The 22,768-nt window shown below is 43.4% G+C and overlaps 3 protein-coding genes across 3 annotated transcripts in view; 2 read left to right on the top strand and 1 right to left on the bottom strand.

Moving 5' to 3' along the window:
• Nucleotides 1–2,882, top strand: part of LOC308289489 (polyunsaturated fatty acid lipoxygenase ALOX15B-like) — a gene marked incomplete at both ends in the record, with an annotated part of 28,415 nt that extends 25,533 nt beyond the window's left edge. The window contains 2 exons of the mRNA XM_080731177.1: nucleotides 1,125–1,307; nucleotides 2,703–2,882. Of these exons, the coding sequence (XP_080587303.1) occupies nucleotides 1,125–1,307; nucleotides 2,703–2,882 (363 nt within the window). The remainder of the gene's footprint in view (nucleotides 1–1,124; nucleotides 1,308–2,702) is intronic.
• Nucleotides 2,883–8,258: 5,376 nt separating this feature from the next.
• On the bottom strand, nucleotides 8,259–14,827 carry ttc36 (tetratricopeptide repeat domain 36). Its single transcript, XM_080731352.1, has 3 exons — nucleotides 14,663–14,827; nucleotides 13,952–14,140; nucleotides 8,259–9,248 (listed from the first exon to the last, which is right to left on the bottom strand). The coding sequence occupies exons 1-3, from the start codon at nucleotides 14,769–14,771 to the stop codon at nucleotides 8,971–8,973; spliced, it is 576 nt and encodes a 191-aa protein (XP_080587478.1). The 5' UTR covers nucleotides 14,772–14,827; the 3' UTR covers nucleotides 8,259–8,970.
• A 3,175-nt stretch (nucleotides 14,828–18,002) lies between these two features.
• Nucleotides 18,003–18,536, top strand: LOC308289490 (oligoribonuclease, mitochondrial-like; the record flags this gene model as incomplete). Its single annotated transcript, XM_080731178.1, has 1 exon — nucleotides 18,003–18,536. The coding sequence occupies one exon, from the start codon at nucleotides 18,003–18,005 to the stop codon at nucleotides 18,534–18,536; it is 534 nt and encodes a 177-aa protein (XP_080587304.1).
• Between the last annotated feature and the right edge of the window lie 4,232 nt (nucleotides 18,537–22,768).

The following is a 22,768-nucleotide window of genomic DNA, read 5'->3' on the forward strand; positions in this document are numbered from 1 at the left end:
GTGTTAAAATGTTTTCATTTGCTTCATTCTGTTGTTTTATCACGTTTACCATGCTAAAATGTGGGGCATGCGTACGCATGGGGGCATGTGTACAAGTGGCTAAATATGTATTTTTAGACACAATAAGCCTTTGTTGCTATTTACAGTAACACTTCTAGCCCCCCTACGTCACATCCAACCATGAAAGGTTGCATTGTATCTTGGGAATGGGCTTATTCTGTGTAAAATGACATATTTAGCCACTTGTACGCATGCCCCCAACCACTGAAATAAGAATCTCTAAAACAATAGAAAGAAGTAAAGGAAATCAATTTAACACTCATCTTTTATATTCTTTAATTACAATCTAAAATATGAACCCTTGTTGTAAAAACAAAAACTAAAGTTGTCCTTTAAGATCTCTGGCCAGCTCTCCCTGTGATGAATGTCAACATAAACAGTGGAACAAAACCAAAATACAGCCAGAGGGATGCGTCTTTCTGCAAGGGAACACCCCAGCACATCAATATAGTGTCTGGCAGAGGGAGATGACTGCTAAAAAAATATGTAAACATAAGCAGTACAGTGTTGTTTTTGACAGCAAATTTTGATTTAGTTTTAGTCATAGTCTTTTGAATAAAATGTCTTTTAGTTTTAGTCATAATTTAGTCACCCTAACAGTTTTAGTTTTAGTCTAATTTTAGTCGACTAAATATCATAAGATTTTAGTCGACTAAATCTACAGTTGATTTAGTCAACCGTAGAATTGTATTTTGGCAGGCCTTGATGGCATCATAATGACTGATTTTACACTTGGTTGCGTGCTGAAAATAGCCGATCTACAAGCTCACAACGCGTCGCAGAACACCTGAGAGCAACCAAACATAAAATGACTCTCTTCTCCACTAGTTTTAGTCTAGTTTTTTATTTTGTTGACGAAATTATCAATATATTTAGTCTTAGTTTTAGTCATCACAGCTTAGTTTTTATTTTGTTTTTATTTCGTTTTCGTCAGTGAAAAAAACCCGCAGTCGACAAACAGTTTTCGTCATAGTTTTAGTCGACGAAATCAACACTGATACAGTATAGTATACAAAATGGGCTTAAAGTGACCTATAGTTTCCAATGTTTTTCTAATATTATAGTTTGACTATGGTGGCTGGATGCCCAACACCCCCATCACGCTGCGACGTCCCCATCCCGCCACCGCCAACGGGACTTACGAGAGCTCAGTTGAGAGCACCATGCTACAAACCCTTCCTGACAAGGACACCACGGTCCAAGGCATGGCCACCATGTTCACGCTCAGCAAACAGTCCTCTGACTTTGTAAGTGTCCCTTCCTTTTAGCAAAAAGCCCAAGACGCGGCACACTTTTTTGAACGTAATTTTTATTTGCAGTTTGTCACATGTACACAGGGGCGTCAAAAGGGGGGGGAGTGGGACTGACTTACTAGGGCCCAAGGTAGTAACTTTAGCTATTGAAAAATAGCAGATATACAAGCTCACAGTGCGGCACAGAGTGCCGCGCTGCGACCTTGTAGATCTGCTATTTTTGAAAAGTGCACGAAAATGTGTGCAAATCTTTGAATATACAGTATGTATATTTTAAGCGAACATTTGTAACTCAAATTTTGCTTCTGGGGGGGGGGGGGGGGGGCGGTCTATGGAACTAAATATTTTGAGATGGGGGGTCCGTGGCCAAATACATATCATTTTGGGGGTCCTTTGACATGAAAAAGTTTGAGCACCACTGACTTGGAAACATAGGTTTCTTGCACACATTTTCACAATAAAAAAAAAAATAGCAGATCTACAAGCTCGCAGCAGTGAGCTTGTATATCTACTATTTTTCAATAGTTAACATTCATGGGGGGCCCCGCAACGAATCCTGTACCCAGGGCCCAGAATTTGGTGTGACGCCCCTGCACGTATCTTCACAGGGTAAAAATGTTCACATAATTTTGATCATCACATTTTAGTCCATATTAACCATGTGTGGTTTCATTCTGTTGGGTTATATATTCAGTCCATTTCTCCCATTTCTCAAGGAATAGTTCTTCTTATATCCTGAGGAATAGTTCTTCTTATATCCTGAGTTTGTGTGTAAATCTCTCCATTACATATAATTTCCTCCACAATGCACAGCTACTGCTCACAAGTTGGAGGGTCGTGAGCTTGTATATTCTTAGTGTCATATAACCAAAAATGACGCCTAATTATACAACAGGTAGTTCTGACGAAGCAATCTGATTGGTTTAAATAGTCATCTACTAGTGATGCGCGGGTCGATCCGAACCCATGGGCACCCGTGGGTTAACCCGCGAGGTGGGCTGGGCTGGGTCAAGAATTGTTATTGGTGGGACGGCTTGGGGCGGTTAAAATAATATATTATGCGCAGAAAGGGTCGCCATGGCCTCTGCATACCGGTAGCTGTTCCCTAAAAGTCAGTCACCATGTGTGTCATGTAATTCTAATTTAGTCCATTAGACTAATCATATTACGTCGTGAGCTTCTTATTTTGAAATCGAGAGGAAATACCTCAGCTTGTCAGTGTTAGCTACTTGCATGACATCACAGACAAAATAGCCCTGCCAATGCAGCTTTTACGTTCTAATTCTGAATTCTGAGGTCAAATGTATGTATTGTAACTATTGTGAATACACAGACTGAAAACGTGTTGTGTTACCTACATTATTAGAATATGCATTTCTATTTCCTCAGGTTGGTCTTGGCCATTACCCAGAAGAGCATTTCACTGAGCAGATTCCACTCAGTCTCATGCAACATTTCAAAAAAGAGCTTGGCAGCTTCAGTGCAGATGTGCAGCGCAGAAACCTGAGTCTGGATGTCCCATACACATACCTGGACCCAGAGGTGGTGGCGAATAGTGTTGCCATTTGACATGGGTTGTGATTTACTTGATCTCTGGAAGTTCACTAATAGCTCCCTGATCTGCGACCCTTTTCATTCCAAGGAATTTCTCTTAAATGTATTCTTTTTTTTTCTGTTTTCCATGTGTCTTTGAGGTTGACAGCACTGGTGTGTTTGTTATGAGCAATTATGTTTTCCCTTTGTATTTTGGGTTTCTTCTTGTTAGCTGAAATCTTTCGAGTGAAAAGTGCCAATCAAAAAAAAAAAAAAAAACAGAGAGAACAAGAACAAGCAGTAAAACCATGAGTCTCACCACTACTGCAATGGATGATTGAAAGATCAGTAATTCCATATTCCATACATATAATTTCATGTTGGTAAAAAAAAAAAAAAAGAAAAAAAGAAAAGAAGAACATCCCTGAAGTGTCTAATAACTAACTATCAAACTTCCTGTAGTGGCTCTTCAAAATAAAACTCATTGAATTGTGTACTAATGGTAATTCAATACAGTTCTATTTTCAAGCTCATTACTGGCAAGTTCTTTTCTTTCTCTTACTTGCCGTTGGAAAAGAAAAACGAAACGAAAAGTGTACAAATGGAACTAATAAATGGACCCTGGATTATATCATTAATTGGTTCCATTCATATCCATCTAAAAGTATTGCGTGTTATCTTTCCCGGAGCAGAGCTAGACCATTTAGTACTGGGCACTCCTTTCATGTTTTTTTTTAGGGGAATAGTTAATGGGTCTACTTAAAAACCTAATTTTAACACTTGCTGTATGACAAACTTCTTCCTCCATAATATATCATTATAAAACACGCTGAACATTATAACAAGCCTGTAGCAGGGCTACTTCTTTTATCTGCTTTTATTTTTAAAGACCCAATGAAATGACTATTTTGGGTATTTTATTTTGAAGTTTCAGTTTGAAAAGGAAACCTGTGTGTTTCGGAACCAATCCGAGGGGACCAGCCCTTCAGGCGATGGGATTTAAAATCTGAGTAATGGGAGTAATGGGAGCCAGCAATGAGAAACAAACAGGTGAATTTAATCAAAGGTTCATTATTATTTTATATGCAAGCAGACCTGTCTATGTCATCACTTTTTGAATTTCTGTTCACAGGAAGTCATTAAGAATGGCCTATTTAGGGACCTTTGATATAAATATACACAAAAATTGTTTATTTTCTATTTTTTTGGCATCTAGTGTTAGGTATGGCCATATTACAGATATGCTCTAAAAGTGTGAAAAACATGTTTTTGATTTCACCCTGTCTTTAAATAAACTGGTATGCAATCAACTGATTCTGAAATAAAATTAGTGTAAGTAATCTCCATGAGTGTAAAATTCATTTTGTCCCGCTGGGTTCCAGTGACCCCTGCAGTACGATACACATTACAGACAATTATTTTTATGTCACACTTCATATAAGAAAACAGGAATTCAAATAGCAGGCCTGTCGCCTATTGTATTTACTGTATAGACTTGCCTGAGGGCACTTGCTGTAAGCCCTCTCATAACTGTTAGAAGAGAAGGGACTGACTGAGCTTTGTCACATAAAATGCATATTAACGATTACAATTAAAACTACTAATCAGTGAGCTCTGTATTACTAAGGAAGTAATGTAGTGCAATATTAAATTAGGTTAGGGTCAAATCAAGCCTATTTGAAAAGTTGTATAAATTACCAACAACTTTCATAAGTAGATGTTTATATAGGCCTATAATAAACTGATGTGCAACATTGTTTTCTCACTCAACAGTAACAAAGTATAGACAGAGGTTATATGCACATTTCTAAAGTGACAATTTAAGGACTTTTTAATACCTTTAAAATGACAAATTAAACATTGGTAAAATTGTCAAATATTAGAGGATGTAATTGTGAAAATAGCCGATCTTCATGCTCACAACGCCTAGCAACAATCACAATAGAACCGTGTTATACAAAATGTAACTCTTTAGTGTTCATCAGTGTGGGGGGTTCCCAGTTAAAATATGCTTATTTTGGGGATCGGGCCTGAAAAGGTTGAGAATCACTGCTCTGCCATACTGCAAAGTTTTGTATAAATATGACACTGCATTCAAGCAGAAGAATGACTTTTTTAAAACTGCAAATTCATTGGCCCCTGGAGGCTTAATTCTTTCATTTACAAACCTTTTTTTTCCAACTGGGTTTGTAGATATTGGTCCAAAGTCAATTTCATGCACATTGCTCAAAGAAATCTCAGGAGGAGATAGATTTTTTTTTCTTCATATAATTACAAATGGCGGACAATCTAAGGGTCAGAGGTCACATGGACAAATCTCAACGTTATATAGTGCTTTTAGAAGTACCCAAATACGCTTTACACCAGGGGCAGGTTGCACCACCAGAACGTAAGTTCTGCCCTAAGTTAGGGTGTAAAGTCCTTACTAGAGGCTTAGTAACTACTAGTTAGTTTGTAACTAAGTGAGTTACTAACAGGTGTTGCACCACGACTTCTTAAGGCATAACGTAACTAGTAATGCGTAGACTGTTCCTAAAGTAATGTATAGTCGCATAAAATGACGTCATAGCTCCCGAATCCAATGAAAACGAACTGTTTCTAGTAAGGAAATAAAGCTTGTATCGTCTTTTGTCAACAGAGACCTCCATCTCTCCACGGGCATGTACACAAGTCACTGATATGCGTGCACAGGGCAAGCGCATCCCTGCGCAGCGCACTGCCCTGCAAACGGATTGTATCACTAATTATTTGGCCTCATACATTTTCCCCCGTTGTGAAGTAGCGCAGGGCACCGCATATTTGGAGACACAGGGGAAGAGAGCGCACCGTTCAATTCGCTGTTGTGCTGTAGTGGTTGAAAAGTACTCAAATTAATTTAAAAAGTATCAATCCTGCAATATAGAAATACTCTGCCAATTTCAAATGGCCGAAATGTATATAGGGCTTAATGTATGTTTTAAACAGATGGGTCGTTTCATTGTTGAATTAATTAAATAGCCGATATAATGCTGTCTGCCACGTTAGTAGTGAAGTTGCTCTACTCCCATAGAGATAGGTTATTTAGTAAGGACTTAGTGCTGCCCAAAGGCTGGTGTAAATATTTAGTAGTTACTTACAGATACGTTAGAGTGGTGCAACAGCTGAAATTTTAGTAATGCGTAAGTCTTGACTTAGAAGCCATTTACGTTACAACTAGGCTACATTTGAACATTGTGTGAGGTGGTGCAACCCCGACCAGAGGCGTAAATAGGCACAGCAGCCATTTTGGAGAGAAGTTGGGTTTCTTCCCACTTCCTTCACAGGTGTTAAGGCTCTGTTCCATTCTGGTCAAACAGAGTCAGGGTGCTGATATTGTGTACCGTGTGTTGGCTCACTGGAAACACTCTGCTATACCGGTGGGTCTCAAAGTGTGGCCCAGGGTAACTTGGGGGTTCCAAATTACCTGTTAAAAGGTGTGTAACTCTGAGAGCATACAAATGGAATAGGGTCCATTTGGTTCCATCTGTATGCTCTCAGAGTTATGGGAGTCCTTGAAATAAAAGGTTTGATAACCACTGTGCAACATGAAATGGAACAGAGCCTTCATTAGTATCATTGGTAACACCTTTGAAGGAAGTGAGAAGAGACCCAACCAAAGATATTTAATTAATGAAGATAGCTCATCCTCATTGGATCCACTAGAGTGAGACATGGTACACAAATCCTACAAATAGACTCCTAAGTGGGCGCCGGCTCTGACGGCAAATCTCGCGCACGTCCTGTTTGCTGGTGCTATAGATCCCGCGAGAGTGTGTTGCTGGGACAGCTAAAGAGCAATAATAAAGTTGATTTTCTCAGTTGTTGTGTCGCTGAAAAAAGCCACTTTAGTATGACAATTTTGTTAATATTATGTGGCTTGTGATGATCCGGTCCAATATTTAGTTCAGTGACTATAGCTTCTGAACTATTATTTTGCTCTGTGTTCACGTTAGCTCTCCCATTGTAAATGAATAGACTCCAAACATGCTTCCGCCTCCTAAAAAGGTATAAATGGTGCATTTATATAGCGCTTTTTATCCAAAGCGCTTTACAGAGATTGTGCATTACATTCACCCATACATTCATACACCGGTGGCGGAGGAAACCATGCAAGGCACCAACCAGCTCACCCGGAGCAATGTGGGGTTCAGAGTCTTGCCCAAGGACCCTTCGACATTAACTCAGGGGGAGCCCGGATTCGAACTGGGAACCCTTCGGGAACCCTTCGTGCTCTAGTAACGGTTTCTCTACCCCTGAGCTATGCCGCCCCACACATATCTAACTAAGTCACACAGAAACGGGAAGTACAGGTCTTTTGCACCCTCTTTTGGTCTGACTGGTGCCAAGACACCAGTCATGTTGCCATACCTCAGCTTTTTCTGAACTGATGCCACTGCTTTACATGGGGGGAGGAGAAAACTACAAAATAAACTTTCTTAGGCGAAAACAAAATCTAATGCTAAGACTAAGTGATAAACAAAAACAGTGGAGGTGGGTTTAATACGTTAACAAGGTGCATTTTTCATGATTCTGAATCCATTGCAAGCATTTTTGCACAAAAAACATTCCTTGGGGTGAAGGGGCTCGCATAAAAAAATCTGTGAAAAGTGATGACTAATCACTAAACCATAGTGATAATGATAAAATAGTTACCTACTCCTCCCGCGGGGGAAATTCGGGTATCGCAGCCCAACCCAGCTGCTTTTTTCAGCTTAACCCAGCTGAACCCTTATGAGGCAGCCCACAAGGAGCGCAAGGGGGGGAGCAGTGATAGCTGGAGCAGGGGATCGTACCTGCGACCTCTGGGGTCTCCGGAGTCCTAGGTATGGACACTAACCACTCAGCCATCATGTGATCATCATGCTCTAAAGTGTTGTGAGGCCTTTTTTTTAGCCCAAGGACTGTTTTTTGTGCAAAACAAATGCTTGCAATGGATTCAGAATCATGAAAAACGCCTAGTTAGACCCCTCTCATGCTACTTAAAGCATATTTATTTTGGTGTGTTTTATCCTGTAGCCTATAGTTAATTTAATGGGACCCCAACTTTCAGCAGCTGTAACAGATTCTCCTAGGGAAACTGATTTTCAGTCTTTGTGAGATGTGTTACTAGACACCTTTACAAACACATTGGTTAAGAAAGTTTTTGGTAAGGAATTTATTCCAGGATATGACACTATTTCTGAAGAAATCCCCTGACTATTAGGGTACCAGTTTGTTGGTTTGTTGTTGTATTTTACGCTATCATGAGTGCCACTCCACTACATTTCAATTAGAAATATTACTGTATTGTGTCCACCACTAGGAAGGTGATCCCTGGACCAAACTGGATCAACCAGCTCTAAGCCCCTTTTCAAATACAGCCGATCTACAAGCTCACAACATGTACATCTGCTGTATTCACAATTTCTTTATTTCTTACATATTTTGGAAATGTCTTAAATCTCAACACAAGGCAAAGATATCAACAAGAACATGTACTTTGGAACACTTTACTTGAGTATGCACTTGAGTATACTGTGTCCACCACACTGGCCACCGGACTAAATATCCGTTCATCCATCTGTGAATTGTCCAGCTATTGCAGGGGTGGGCAACGTTGTTGATTGTGAGGGCCACTATTATTTCCACCTTCACTCCAGAGGGCCACATTGCATATTGCTACGTCCTACTTTGTCATTCTAGTATCTCATACAAAAGAAGCAAAAATAGCAGATCTACAAGCTCAAAACGCATCGCGCTGCGATGCGTTTTGAGCTTGTAGATCGGCTATTTTTGCTTCTTTTGAATTGGAATCCTGAATAATTAGTTGTTCTTTTTTAATTGGAATCCTGAAATGTAACATTTTGATAACACATTTAGTGATATACTCATGTTAACTTTGTGAACCTAAATACAAATACATTGGACATAAAAAAAATACATACTATACTAGTCATTAAGCTATACTGTAGACTGACGGAATTAAAGCAGGTCATGTTTGGAATTGTAACAGCTGAAATATAATAATATATCAATATTCCGGTTAATTAACCTGAGGGCCGCATTAACTGAAGGTAGGGGCCGCATGTGGCCCCTGGGCCGCCAGTTGCCCATCATGTATGAGCTATTATTGCATGTCAGGCACGTCAGCCGCGCCGGGGTTCCGCAGCTTGTTGATCACCTCCGTCAGCATTCGGTTGCACAGGGCGGCGTACGGATTGAGCGCCACCGCCTGCTGTCTCGCGAAATCGCTGCCCAGCGCGGCTGCCCTCTCGAAGTCTTCCCTGGCCTCCTCGTCGCGGCACGCCAACCTCAGCAGGAGCCCCCTCTGCACCAGCGCTTGGCACGCCGTGCGCCCCCTGCCTCCGCTCAGAGAGATGGCACGGCCCAGGTCCTCCATGGCCTCTATGGGGAAAGAGAGGGAGAGCCTTGACTGAGCTTTCAGTTATTTATTTCAGGGGGTCTTCGACGTTTTCAGGCCAAGGACCCCTTAGTTGAGACTGAGAGAGAGATGAAGCAGAGACCCCCCCCCACAACCTTTTCATAGATTCCATATAGTTTCATTGCTTGACAGCACAATCGTCAGTATATTTTGGATTCGTGTCAATCTGTGTTTTCAGATATTTAACCACTTGAACCGTCAATACATAATAAACTTGACCTTTCACTCTGTACTTAGTCTACTCCTTTTCCCCTCCACACCAAACCTCTTTGCCGAAAATGGGCGATCTACATGCTCACAACGCCTCACGCTGCGAGGCGTTGTGAGCTTGTAGATCGGCTATTTTTGGCCAAAGTTAGGGTTCAAGTGGTTAATATAAAAAAGGAGAAAAAAGTTTCTATTAAACAAAGATTTGGAGGACCCCCTGCAGTAACTCTGAGGACCCCCTAGGGATCCCGGTCTCCCGGACCCCTTGTTGAAGACCCTTGATTTATTTAATTTGGGGAGCTTGTTACATGAGCACACAGTGTCTATAGCCCGTGTTGTGGTGTGCATGCATACCTACAGTAGTAGGCTACTCGAACAATTATATTCTCTCCGAATAGTTACATAAGTGTTATTTCTCATAACTTTATTTCTAAATTTAAGGGGGAAACGGAAGTGGGACAATGTTGTAAGCTGGGATGCTGTTATGGGCCCTATTTTTGCAATGAGGATTTAGGGGATCCTAAATCCTCAATTTTGGGGTTTAGTATTTAGGAAGGGGCGTTCCTGCGCAACAGTTGCCATTTTGGCACCTGCTACATCCCTGAAAACACCTCCGCTACCCGTTACATTATGCATAGGTGTGGTTTGGGCGTTCAAATAATATAACCAATCACCGTGCCAGATGCCATTGCCTTTAAGAGAAGACCTGCAACCCTTTAATTGTCTCAATCTTGAGCCCTCTCCCTCTCTCTGCATGAAAGAGCGGTGTTGCCTTGGAATACAATTATATTGATACTGTACAGAGAATTATCACTCACACATTGCTGGTTATTGATAACTTCAGATTACAGCAATCTGCTTGTGTTCTGGATCAATTCAATGAAATGTCGGGTTGATGCGCTGCTGTCTTCTTTGCGCCTCTATAAATGTGCCCAAAATAACAGAGGCTATAAGTTGTCGACACGCCATGACGCAGTGCGCTGATAGAGAGCTTGTAAGTCTGTTTTTTTCCCCCCTTGTGCCGCATCTATAGGATCTTGGAAGCAAAGAGAGACACCGCAGTTTGATTCGCTCATAGCTCGGTCATTTATGAAGCGATTTTTAAAATGAAACTTTTCCATATTCCTTGGGAAGTCCATGACTGTATTGTGTGTAAACCTGTAAACATTTGAAAATAGCTGATGTACAAGCTCGCCACAAAGTGGACATTTCCCGACCTCTGAGCTCTGAGCTTTGATTGGCTTTATATAAAACCATATTTGATAGATCATATAACTATCACCTACAGTTACTGATTATAGAGAATGTTATAACATTGTAATCAGGTATTTCAATCCTGCGCAATGAAAAATTAATCAAACTGACAATGAATGGCATTGCATGACGCACATCGTAAATCATTTCTTTGAATAGACTTTGTTTATATCTTATATAAACAGAATTGACACATATGGAACTGACACTCACTTCAGCTGATTAATAGAACAATATTAATCACTGAGATTTATGGATAATTAGGGCAGAAAAAGACAACTGAATGTCGTGTGATCGTGCGCAGAGGCTCCGCTGTCCATGTACTGTACGTATGTCCATTGGCAGCGCGCCCTCTACCAAACAAAGTGCTGGTGGTTTTAGGATCCTATAGGGTGTGCCAAATGTAGTTCTAAGAGCGGCCATTTCTTGGGTAAACACAGCCTTACACAGGTGTTCTGATTGGAGTAAAGCATTAGTTCTATGCAATCAAACAATTGAAACACCTGTGTTTTTACCCAAGAAATGGCTGCTAAGGACTACAATGACGTAGACGCTGGCACACACTATTATGCTTTCCTGAATCTGTGTTGCCAAAATAAAAATGTAGGGAAATTGCAACAACACGCCGATGGCCACACCTCCATGCGCAAAGAATGGAGTCGGCATAATGGGCAGTGGAGCGGTATAGCGTCCCCAAAATACCATCTAGCAATAGAGCAAGTTTTTCGCGGGTATAGGTTGAGGATAAGGGATAACCTGTGGCACAAAGTAGGGCCCTATGTGCTCAATCCCAATTTGGGACCCCTGGTCGCTGTCTGAGGTGCTGAAAATAGTTTTCAGCACTTTTTTACAGCTTTAACCATTTCCAGTTTCCATTTCCATTCAATAGGGAATTAAGAGGGAAGAGGAAGTCTATGCCCGTAGCCAATCAGAACGGGCATAAACGTGCATACTATGTCCGAAAATCCTGGCGATTGGTGGATTGGTGAGCCTGTCATGACATTTCAGCCAACCAGACTATAAAAGGGCCAATTGCCATTATTGGTCAAGTTTCACTACAAAACAGGTAAAGCGGGTGCAAACCTCCATCCGTCTGAGTAATGGGTAACGGGTAAAGAACAGGTAAAGACCTACAGTAGTAGTAGTTTAAAATGAGCAGAAAGGTAAACTCGGTGGAACGCGTAATCTCCTTGAGGCCGGGCAGAGGTCCATATATGGGCAAGACTACGGTTATATTGATGTCATCAGTGTGGAACACCATGAAGGGCAAGAGAGACTGACATACTCTGATGTGATGCCATAGGCAGGCTGTGAAGTCAGTCATCTGTATGTACACATGTAATGACTCCATATTCGGGCAAGGCCTCAGCACAGTCTGACCATGGTTGACCTTTAAATAATGCCATAAAATGTACAATGGTTGTGGGAGTGCGGGTGGCTCAGCTGGTAGCGGTCGTTCCCCCAGACTCTATTGGTCTGGGTTCAAAACGCAGGGCTCTGGGTTCAAAACGCAGAGTTTGAGTTCCCTGCCCTGGATGGATGCCGTTGGTCCGCCCGCGTTCAGGACCTGCTCAGGGCCCGTGGGTTTCTGAACCCGTCCGGACGGCTAATCCACCTGCCTGGGACCACCCGGGAGCTCCAGGCAGGAGGAGTCGGACGAGTCAGGTGAACCACCAGCATGCCCACCTTTTGTCTTTTTTGAGCGGTGGTAAACCGCTCGTACAAGTGGCTGTGCGTGTGTCTGTAGCCTTTTTCCTCAGCGTTTTGCCATAGTAAAATGTGTGTACGTAGCATCATGTTTGTCTAGTGATGTCATATGTCGTATGTCTGTAGCCTTCTTCCTCAGCGTTTTGCCATAGCAAAACGTGTGTGTGTAGCATAGCCTGTACATCCTAGACTTAAATCCTAGTCTGAAGGCGTTATGCAAGCACGACCACCGCTCACTTCACATTGGGTGTGATTTTTTTCTTTATTTTCCACTATTTTATGTATATTTCATTACACGGCTTGATTCTGATTGATCAATCGCTGAATTCAGCGGTGTGTTATTTCTGGATAATGACCTCTCCGCTTAAACAGGGCATGCCTATATTTATGACCTACAGTTCTATGTGTATACTGTATGTATGACATTGGAACTGTTGTACATGCATCTATAATTGGGGTGAGCTGTAGCACTCACACACGGTGAAGGAAGAATGCATTATCAAACACATCATGCACAGCAGCCTCAGCAAACTGCCACATAGATCAAGCTCTGCTATCTTATATTTACAATTGGCTTAAAGCCGCATCCCACTTCCAAGCGGTAGGTAGGGAGAACGTCCGATGTAGGTAGAACGTAGGGAATACCGCCCATAACTCTATCATTGGCCCCCACCCTATGCCGTCCGCTCATTCGCTAGAGAGCAAGAGAGAGAGAGAGAGAGAGAGAGAGAGAGTCTCAGGTTACAAGAGGGAAGGGGGGGGGGGGGTCAGTTGCACAGGGGGAGAGAGAGAGAGAGCGAGAGAGAGAGAGAGAGAGAGAGAGAGAGAGAGAGAGTCTCAGGTTACAAGAGGGCACACACACACACACACACAAACACACACACACACACACACACACACACTCAAAATACATGAAGAAACAGTGCTTTTTGTGGGCAACATGGCTTGGAGCAGTTGTGCGTGTGTGTGCTCTAGGATTCGCCCGCCAAAGGCGGGCGATATTCTAGTGTTCTACACTCAAGATATCAAAGCTCTGTAATATCACTGTCAGACAGAAACCTTATGGGCTGTATTTTGATTGTCTTCAGTACCAGCTCTTATGCCTTAACTTAAAGGCCTGTCCATACTGTCTCCGACCATCAAACGTTTCGTCGGAGAGTTCCGACTTACCGACGTGCAGCTTTCGACGTGCAGCTTTCCAAACTCGGGGTAATGCTTTTCAGAAGAAGCGAGTGATGTCATTTTTTAGTTGAACCGGACCTTTCCGACGAAAAGTTTGGTGGTTGGAGACAGTATGGACAGGCTTTTAAGTTAAGGCATAAGAGCTGGTACTTAAGACAATCAAAATAGAGCCCTATATCTCTTTTTTTTAATTCATAAATTAATACCCGATTCTATCGGAAAGCTATAACTGCTCCATTCCAGCACCTTTCCAGCCTCTCCCTGAGGCTACAACTCTGGAAGACCTGCATCATCCACTTATAAGCATCACGCGTACCTGCCGTGTTCCCTTGCAGACGCAGGGCCTGCGCGCGGTTGTTGTAGGCCGAGGCTCGCCCGGGCAGCGCGTGGACGGCACGGCCGAAGTGGAGGAGCGCGCCTTGCAGATCCCCAGCCTCCGCCGCTCTGACACCCTGCAGCTCCAGCTGCTTCACCTGCATCAGCAACTCCCTGTCAAAGCCACTGTCTGGAGGCAACAGATAAAAAATACATAACGTTGAGGGAATCAGAATCTGCTGTGAGGTGATAAACTCACGATTTCAGGGGCGTCACAAGGGGCGGGGGGGGGGGGGGGGGGGGGGGGGGAGTGGGACTGAGTTACTAGGGCCCAAGGTGGAGGGACCTTAATTATGTTATACCGGTACTTTAGCTATTGAAAAATAGCAGATATACAGCGCGCTGTGAGCTTGTTAGATCTGCTATTTTTTTTTTTAAGTCATGAAAATGAACTCAAAATTTGCTTCCGGGGGGTCCCTGGAACTAAATATTTTGAGACGGGAAACATAGCTTTTTCAAAAAAAACCTTAGAAGGATTTTTAAAATATTCAAAGACTTGCACAAAATGTTAACGATTTTTTCAAAATGAAGAACATTCATGCATGCATGGGGGGCCCACAGTGAATCCTTGTAACCCAGGGCCCAGAATTTGGTGTGACACCCCTGCACACTTTTTATATTTATTTTTATATATATATATTTTTTTTTTTACCATCGTCAGTTAAGTCTTCCTCCTGGTTCAAGCCGGGGATGTCTCCGAAAGGCGTGTTGGGGTTGAAGATAGCCTGCAGGACGGCCCTGTCGTGTTCCGAAGACGACATCTCTCAGCGACGGTGCTGCGAAGAGAGCCGGAGCAAGAAGAGGAACACGGGAGCTGTCACTTCAAAACAGTCCCTTTCCCCTTATCTCCCCCCCCCCCCCCCCCCCCCCCCATTCATCCCAGCCAATGGGAGCTGGGGGTGGACGGGGGTGGACTTTGAGCAGCAGAAAACATCTGTACTGAGTTAACTCAAAAATGCAGGCCATGCATGCAGGCCAGGGTGTGTTTAAAACAACTCAGCGGAGAGAGAGAGGGAGAGAGTCAGTGAGCAAGCTTGCAAGCAGTGGTCGGAAGAAAAGCAACACATTACTATAACTAATGCATTTTAGCCAAGTGCTCACGCTTAATGTTTAGGTACTTTTAAATTACTTAGAGAGGCAGTGCCATTGCTCCTACACCTACAGTACATAATGTTCATTGGGTATTTTATTGTAAGAGATAAGCGACCGTCAGGTTGCATACACAAACTTTAAAAGGCAATCATAGCCAATCAGGAGGAAATATGGGATATGGGATGACATGGCTTTAGAGATACTGTGTAGCGCTTTGCGTGATTTTAGGGCAGAAGGAGGAGTATCCAAAAATGTGTTTTGCAAAAATCGTCCTGATGGTGGCGCTAGAAGAGGGGCATGTGAGAAATCAGGTTGTGATTTGCTATCCAAGGAGAGTGTGTGCAAAGTTTGGCAACGATAGGGCCAACAGTGCCAGAGATAGAGTAGGGGAGAAGATTTACTATTCTGTCCATAGCGGCATATGACTCGGTGACGGCGCTGAGTCGGCTCATGCAACCGTAGCAACGCTCGACACGGCGACTTGCTCGCTCGGCGGTGTCTCACATGGCTCATGGCAGCCTGAGACGGAACGCCTCCATCTTCATCAACCCCCCCAAGGACCACTGGGGGGCCCCCAAACCCAACTTTGAGAACTAGTGAATCAAACTAAATCTAGTGATAAAGGGACTTGGGGTTTGGTACTCAGATGGTGAGCAAAGCCACAATAATCACAGGGTTTTTTAAAAAGCTGTATTAAAGGCAGCAATTGCTGGCAATTCCCCTGATGTTGTAATGATGCTCCCATCAGGATATGCTGCAGGCACGGGGCCAGATGCATGCCATATGGAAGGGCTTCACTTTTCTCCTTGAAGCTGTTCACACAACTTGCAGCAATTCACAGAGTGGACTGCAGTGCTGTGTGTGTGTGTGTGTGTGTGTGTGTGTGTGTGTGTGTGTGTGTGTGTGTGTGTGTGTGTGTGTGTGTGTGTGTGTGTGTGTGTGTGTGTGTGTGTGCTCGCGCGCACACAAACCACTGAACTTCTGCTTACCAGACAGCCTCTCTAACCACATTGATTGATTGAATATGGTCAGAATCAACAGCGCAAAATTTCATTAAAGAGGTGGTGCCATAGTTTTGTACTTTTTCTGTTTTGTATGTGTCTATGGAGTTAACATTACTCTGCAGTTACAATGTGCAAATGTAGCCTGATAAATCAGTCCGCACATTACCACCCCCTTGGTTGGTGGGTGGTGTGTAGTGTGGACTGACATCGGAGATTAAATATTTTATTTCGTCTCGCCCGAGGAGCGGGCGGCTTGAATGGGCCAATCAGGGTTGTATGCTTGGGGCACGTGGTTTGGCGTCTGGTCCCAGCCCCCTCCCTTCAGAGCTCTTCTGCCCACGTGAGAGTCCCTAGTGGACTCTGATTGGTGCTCTTCTGCCCACGTGAGAGTCGCTAGTGGACTCTGATTGGTCCGTGAAAACTGTCATGGCGGAGTCAGCCGGATGCCCGCTCGACTTGAATTATTTTAATAAACTATACAATAGTGCCGTTTCATTACGTTTTAATACCATTTTGCACTAACGTAAACATGCAATCATATAATATGTTATAAGAAATAACGTATCTTTGCAATGTCACGCCACGTCGCCGTCGGGGGCTCTAAGCGTTTGTGTGCGTGTGTGTGTGTGTGTGTGTCTCCCCGAAGTGGAATGTCTCCCCGAAGGATCAGACTCTTTCCCAAAACGAAGTGAAACGTAGTGTGTGAAGAGTCTGACGCTTGCAGCCAGGCAAGTGCAAATGTGCCTTCCCTGTGTATTTTTGTTTTCTTCATGAAAGCTGAAACCTCAAAAGGCCTGATCGAAAAACACAGATTTAATGACGTCACAAACTCATCCCCTCCCCTTTTACCATACACCAAACACTGTGGGTGTGGCTAACTTAAGCTGGGTCACCACCCACCTGCCAACCAGGCATACCTAATGAACCGGTAGGTGTGGCCACATAAAAAACATAATTGCCAGACCCATGAAATGGGTAGGCCTACATAAGCAAATGTCTGTCCGGGTTTTCTATATAAAGGGTATATATGATGATGACATGATGATGACATGCCTACAAAAGGCATGATGTCATAAATGATGATGACAGACAGGGGGTCTGGCACAACCAGGTTGACCTGGTCTAGTTTTAACTACATACGGACACAGCCAGATGTTGGAGCTTAGAACCCTCCAGGAGCACCGCTCAAAATACACATTTGATTTAAGTGTTGATCTTGACAACCGCCTTGAAATCACAGGTTGAAATCAGCACAAAGTACCTGGAACAGGGACGTGCAGAGAATGTTAGAGAGGCAGGTGCTGAAATGTCTGAAAGGGCCTTTTGGTGGAAAATATTTTTAAGTGCGTGATACCACACTGAACTAAGCATAATCAAGTGAATACTGGAGATGTGGCGTAATGGCATGGATTTCTACAGAGATATAGGCAATTCTTTCAACATAAGACGCTGCATTGAAGTTCAGAGGCAATTCTCTTGAATGCTGCCTTCAGGTATGGCATGGAAAGAGGGCATTTACATTTATTTTACCATAGTAAAAACTGCATTCATGGCCTGGAGAGGGCACTTTTTACTGACGGTTAAAAGGGCAGGGGCTTAAGCCTCCTTTGATGTCTGTGTGTGCACGTGCCTGACCTGGAGGTGATGACGTCATAGCTGACATCGGTACATAACAACAGTACTCTGTGTGTGCCTCCTATCTATATATAGTGTTACACAGGTGTACTTCACTGGTTAAGCTGAGGCAGTGTTAATTCAGACTACGGTATTACAGAGAAAACAGAGCCGTCCGTGGCCGAGCAGTGCTTACGTCCGTAGAGTTTCTTATACTGTACATCCCTGTGGTCTCGAAAGATAATGGCGTCTACCAAGGAGGATCCTGAGATGTGCCGGAGGATGGTGTGGGTGGACCTGGAGATGACCGGCCTGAACGTCGAAAGAGACCAGATCATCGAGATGGCGTGCGTCATCACAGACTCTGAGCTCACCGTTCTGGCCGAGGGGCCTAACCTGATAATCAAGCAGTCAGACGAGCTCCTGGATGGCATGTCTGACTGGTGTAAGAAGCACCACGGCCAGTCAGGGCTGACCAAGGCCGTAATGCAAAGTAAGATCAGCTTGCAGCAGGCCGAGTGCAAGTTCCTCTCCTTCGTCAGACAGCACACCCCGCCTGGACAATGTCCTCTGGCCGGGAATTCTGTGCACGCGGATAAGAAGTTCCTGGACAAATACATGCCACAGTTCATGCAGCACCTCCATTACAGAATCGTCGATGTCAGCACCGTCAAGGAGCTTTGCAGGCGGTGGTTTCCACACGAATATAAGCAGGCGCCCCAGAAGAAAGCCTCCCACAGAGCCCTGGATGACATCCAGGAGAGCATCAAAGAGCTGCGGTTCTACAGAGCCAACGTGTTCAAATCCCCCAACTGACAACAGCGCATGAATCCTGTTGAATGGAGCAAGGCAAAGGATGTGTCCAGAAACAACTTGTTGGTTTGCAAAAAGAAAGGAAATGTCAAACAGGACACACATATCTACACTTGTATCTCCTTGTATGGGCCGTTCTGTCCGTGTCGTTAGTTATCTCCCTACATGGAGATCCGTGATCATGCGGACATACACACAAAGCCAGACGTAGGAGCGGCTAGCACCGCTCAAAAAATGTAACTACATGAAAGAATGAAATAATCATGAGGAATGATTGTCATCAAGAAAGAAAGTTCCCATCGTTATCTCTCAGATTGATCCATTATGGATGCATGTCGATGATACACAAAAGAAGAAGAAGCAGGGGTCTTCAACTTTTTCAGGCCAAGGACCAGCAGGGACCCCCACTACATATTGTATAAAATCGTGTTGCAGATTTTCATCGATTTCATAGATAGACTTCATAGACTTGTTTGACAACACTGTCACACCATGTTGTTATCAGTCCATGTTGGATTCGTGTTAATGTGTTTTTTCAGACATTTAACTACTTAAATTGTCAATACTAAGTAAATTTGACCTTTCACTGGTCTGCTCTTTTTTTTTTACCTCCACAACACCTATTTGCCGAAAATAGACGATCTACAAGCTCTCAGCGCCTCGCAGCATGAGGCGTTGAGAGCTTGTAGATCTGCTATTTGTGGCTAAAGTTCTCGGAATAGGGACGTGAGGGCTCAAGTTGTTCATTTAAAACAACTGTCCTATCACACAAAGATTTGGCAGCCCCCCTGTAGTAACTCTGAGGACCCCCTAGGGGTCCCGGACCCCCTGTTGAAGACCCCTGCATTATTGTTTCTTTTTACAATGTGGGAGAAGGTTGGTCAGTGTTTGTCCAGGGCTAATGTCGCAGACTGCTGGACCCATCAGTGCCACATGGCTTATGCACGTTGCCAACAGGTCAGGGAATTGCCCCTGTGCCTCTTTTTCGAGCGGTGCAAACCGCCCTACATCTGGCTTTGTCTGTTTGTACGTACGTACAAACAGACAATTCAACAGCTTGTGGCGTATGGTGTTTGATGTGCAATTTTTTGATGAGATTTGGGAACCTGCCCTAGAGAATATATATGATTCAGAATCTATTTGATATCCACTTTGAGGATGTTAGTTTTTTCCCCAGATATAGGAGTGTGTTTTTTGTTTATTTTTTTGGGCGGGGCAAACCGCTCCTATAAGTGGCTGTGCGTGTGTCCGTAGCCTTTTTCCTCAGCGTTTTGCCATAGTAAAATGTGTGTGCGTAGCATCATGTTTGTCTAGTGATGTCATATGTTGTATGTCTGTAACCTTTTTCCTCAGCGTTTTGCCATAGCAAAATGTGTGTGTCCATAGCTGTGCGTGTGTCCGTAGCCTTTTTCCTCAGCGTTTTGCCATAGCAAAATGTGTGTACGTAGCATCATGTTTGTCTAGTGATGTCATATGTCGTATGTCTGTAGCCTTTTTCCTCAGCGTTTTGCCATAGCAAAACGTGTGTGTGTAGCATAGCCTGTACATCCTAGACTCAAATCTAGACGCAAGCACGACCACCGCTCACTTCACATTGGGTGTGATTTTTTGATGAGATTCAGGAACCTGACCTAGAGAATATATATGATTCAGAATCTATTTGATATATCCACTTTGAGGATGTTAGTTTTTTTCCCAGATATAGGAGTGTGTTTTTTGTTTATTTTTTTGAAGCGGTGAAAGCCGCTTCCAATGAGTGGCTTTGTGTGTCCCACGCCCATATATGGTCATTTCAGTCCAGAATGAACAGGTTTTTTCAAAAACAAAATGTGTGTTTCATGTCCATATATGGTCATCCCAGTCCAGAATGAACAGGTTTTATCAAAAACAAAATGTCTGTCACCTCATGTCCATATATGGTCGTTCCAGTCCAGAATGACAGGTTTTATCTGTCCCGTACGTCCAGAATATCAGTCCAGAATGAATAGGGTTTTTCAAAATCAAAATGTGTGTCCCATGTCCATATATGGTCATATCAGTCCAGAATGAACAGGTTTTATCTGTCCTGTCCTGTCCTGTCCTGTCCTGTCCTGTCCTGTCCTGTCCTGTCGTCCGTCCGTCCGTCCGTCCGTCCGTCCGTCCGTCCATCCGTCCATCCGTCCGTCCGTCCGTCCGTCCGTATGTGTGTAGTGTCCGTCCCGGTCTGATGATTGGATACTTTGAGGATTGGTCAAGCTTCACATGACAATTCGGCCCTCCAGATAAAATTCATTCAGAATATAAAGAATGTATAGATCACAGAGTTCATAACTCTAGAACACATAGAATAAAAGTTCACCGCTTCACTTCGAACCGAGGTTTGATTTTTTTTCATTGTGCAGAGATGGTGGTTTTCACTGTTTACAGTGAGGTTTTTCTCCAGTGTGGGTGCGCTGGTGACTCTTCAGGGTACATAACACACTGAACCTCTTGTCACACACTTTACAATTGAAAGGTTTTTCTCCTGTGTGGATACGCAGGTGTGTCTTCAGGTTACTTAACGCATTGAAACTCTTGTCACACTCTTTACAGTGAAAAGGTTTTTCTCCAGTGTGGATACGCAGTTGTGTCTTCAGGTTACTTAACTCATTGAAACTCTTGTCACACTCTTTACAGTGAAAAGGTTTTTCTCCAGTGTGGATACGCTTGTGAATCTTAAGGTGACCCAACTGACTGAAACTCTTGTCACACTCTTTACAGTGAAAAGGTTTTTCTCCTGTGTGGATACGCTTGTAAATCTTAAGGTCACCCAACTGACTGAAACTCTTGTCACACTCTTTACAGTGAAAAGGTTTTTCTCCTGTGTGGATACGCAAGTGACTCTTCAGGTTACTTAACACACTGAAACTCTTGTCACACTCTTTACAGTGAAAAGGTTTTTCTCCTGTGTGGATACGCAAGTGACTCTTCAGGTTACTTAACACACTGAAACTCTTGTCACACTCTTTACAGTGAAAAGGTTTTTCTCCAGTGTGGATACGCTGGTGAATCTTCAGGTGACCTAAATGACTGAAACTCTTGTCACACTCTTTACAGTGAAAAGGTTTTTCTCCATTGTGGATACGCTGGTGAATCTTCAGGTCACCTAACTGACTGAAACTCTTGTCACACTCTTTACAGTGAAAAGCTTTTTCTCCTCTGTGGATACGCAGGTGTGTCTTCAGGTTACTTAACTGACTGAAACTCTTGTCACACTCTTTACAGTGAAAAGGTTTTTCTCCTGTGTGGATACGCAAGTGACTCTTCAGGGTACCTAACACACTGAAACTCTTGTCACACTCTTTACAGTGAAAAGGTTTTTCTCCAGTGTGGATACGCTGGTGAATCTTCAGGTGACCTAAATGACTGAAACTCTTGTCACACTCTTTACAGTGAAAAGGTTTTTCTCCATTGTGGATACGCTGGTGAATCTTCAGGTCACCTAACTGACTGAAACTCTTGTCACACTCTTTACAGTGAAAAGCTTTTTCTCCTCTGTGGATACGCAGGTGTGTCTTCAGGTTACTTAACTGACTGAAACTCTTGTCACACTCTTTACAGTGAAAAGGTTTTTCTCCTGTGTGGATACGCTGGTGAATGATCAGTTCATCTGACCGCCTAAAAGTCTTTTCACACTGTTTACAACAGAAAGGTTTTTCTCCAGTGTGGATACGCTGGTGATTCTTCAGGTTACCTAACTGACTGAAACTCTTGTCACACTGTTTACAGATGTGAGTTTTCTCATAGGTCAGCTGATGTGTCTTCACTTCTCCTGGTTGAGTTAAAGTCTTGGTAAATCTCTGATGACGACTGAAAGACTTGGGTTCGTCTGTGTGTCCTTGTTCCTGGCTGTTTACAATTCTGGTGATTGGCTGGAAGGATTCTGAAGGGATCTGTCCATTTATGGGCATTTGGCAATAGAGGTCGTCATGGCTTGATTGCGATCTGAAGAATGTACAATCAGAACAGCAGACCTTAGTCTTGGAAGATCGAGACCCCACTTCTTCCTGGGGTGGCGGTTCATCATCAAATCTATTCATGGACTGTGATAGGGACAGAGTTTTATAGGTTCTGTTGGGTAATGGAACTCTTATTTATTCTCTTCCTGTTTTCTACCGCCTTCTCTCCCAACGTCTGGTCTCTGTGGAATGAATTTAATTAAAAATATTTTCAAATCTTATACATGCTGAGCAGAGCTCTGGTCTGACCTCACTCAC

This window comes from Nannobrachium achirus (assembly GCF_963921795.1).
Source record: "Nannobrachium achirus genome assembly, chromosome: 8".
NCBI classification, from domain to species: Eukaryota; Metazoa; Chordata; class Actinopteri; order Myctophiformes; family Myctophidae; genus Nannobrachium; species Nannobrachium achirus.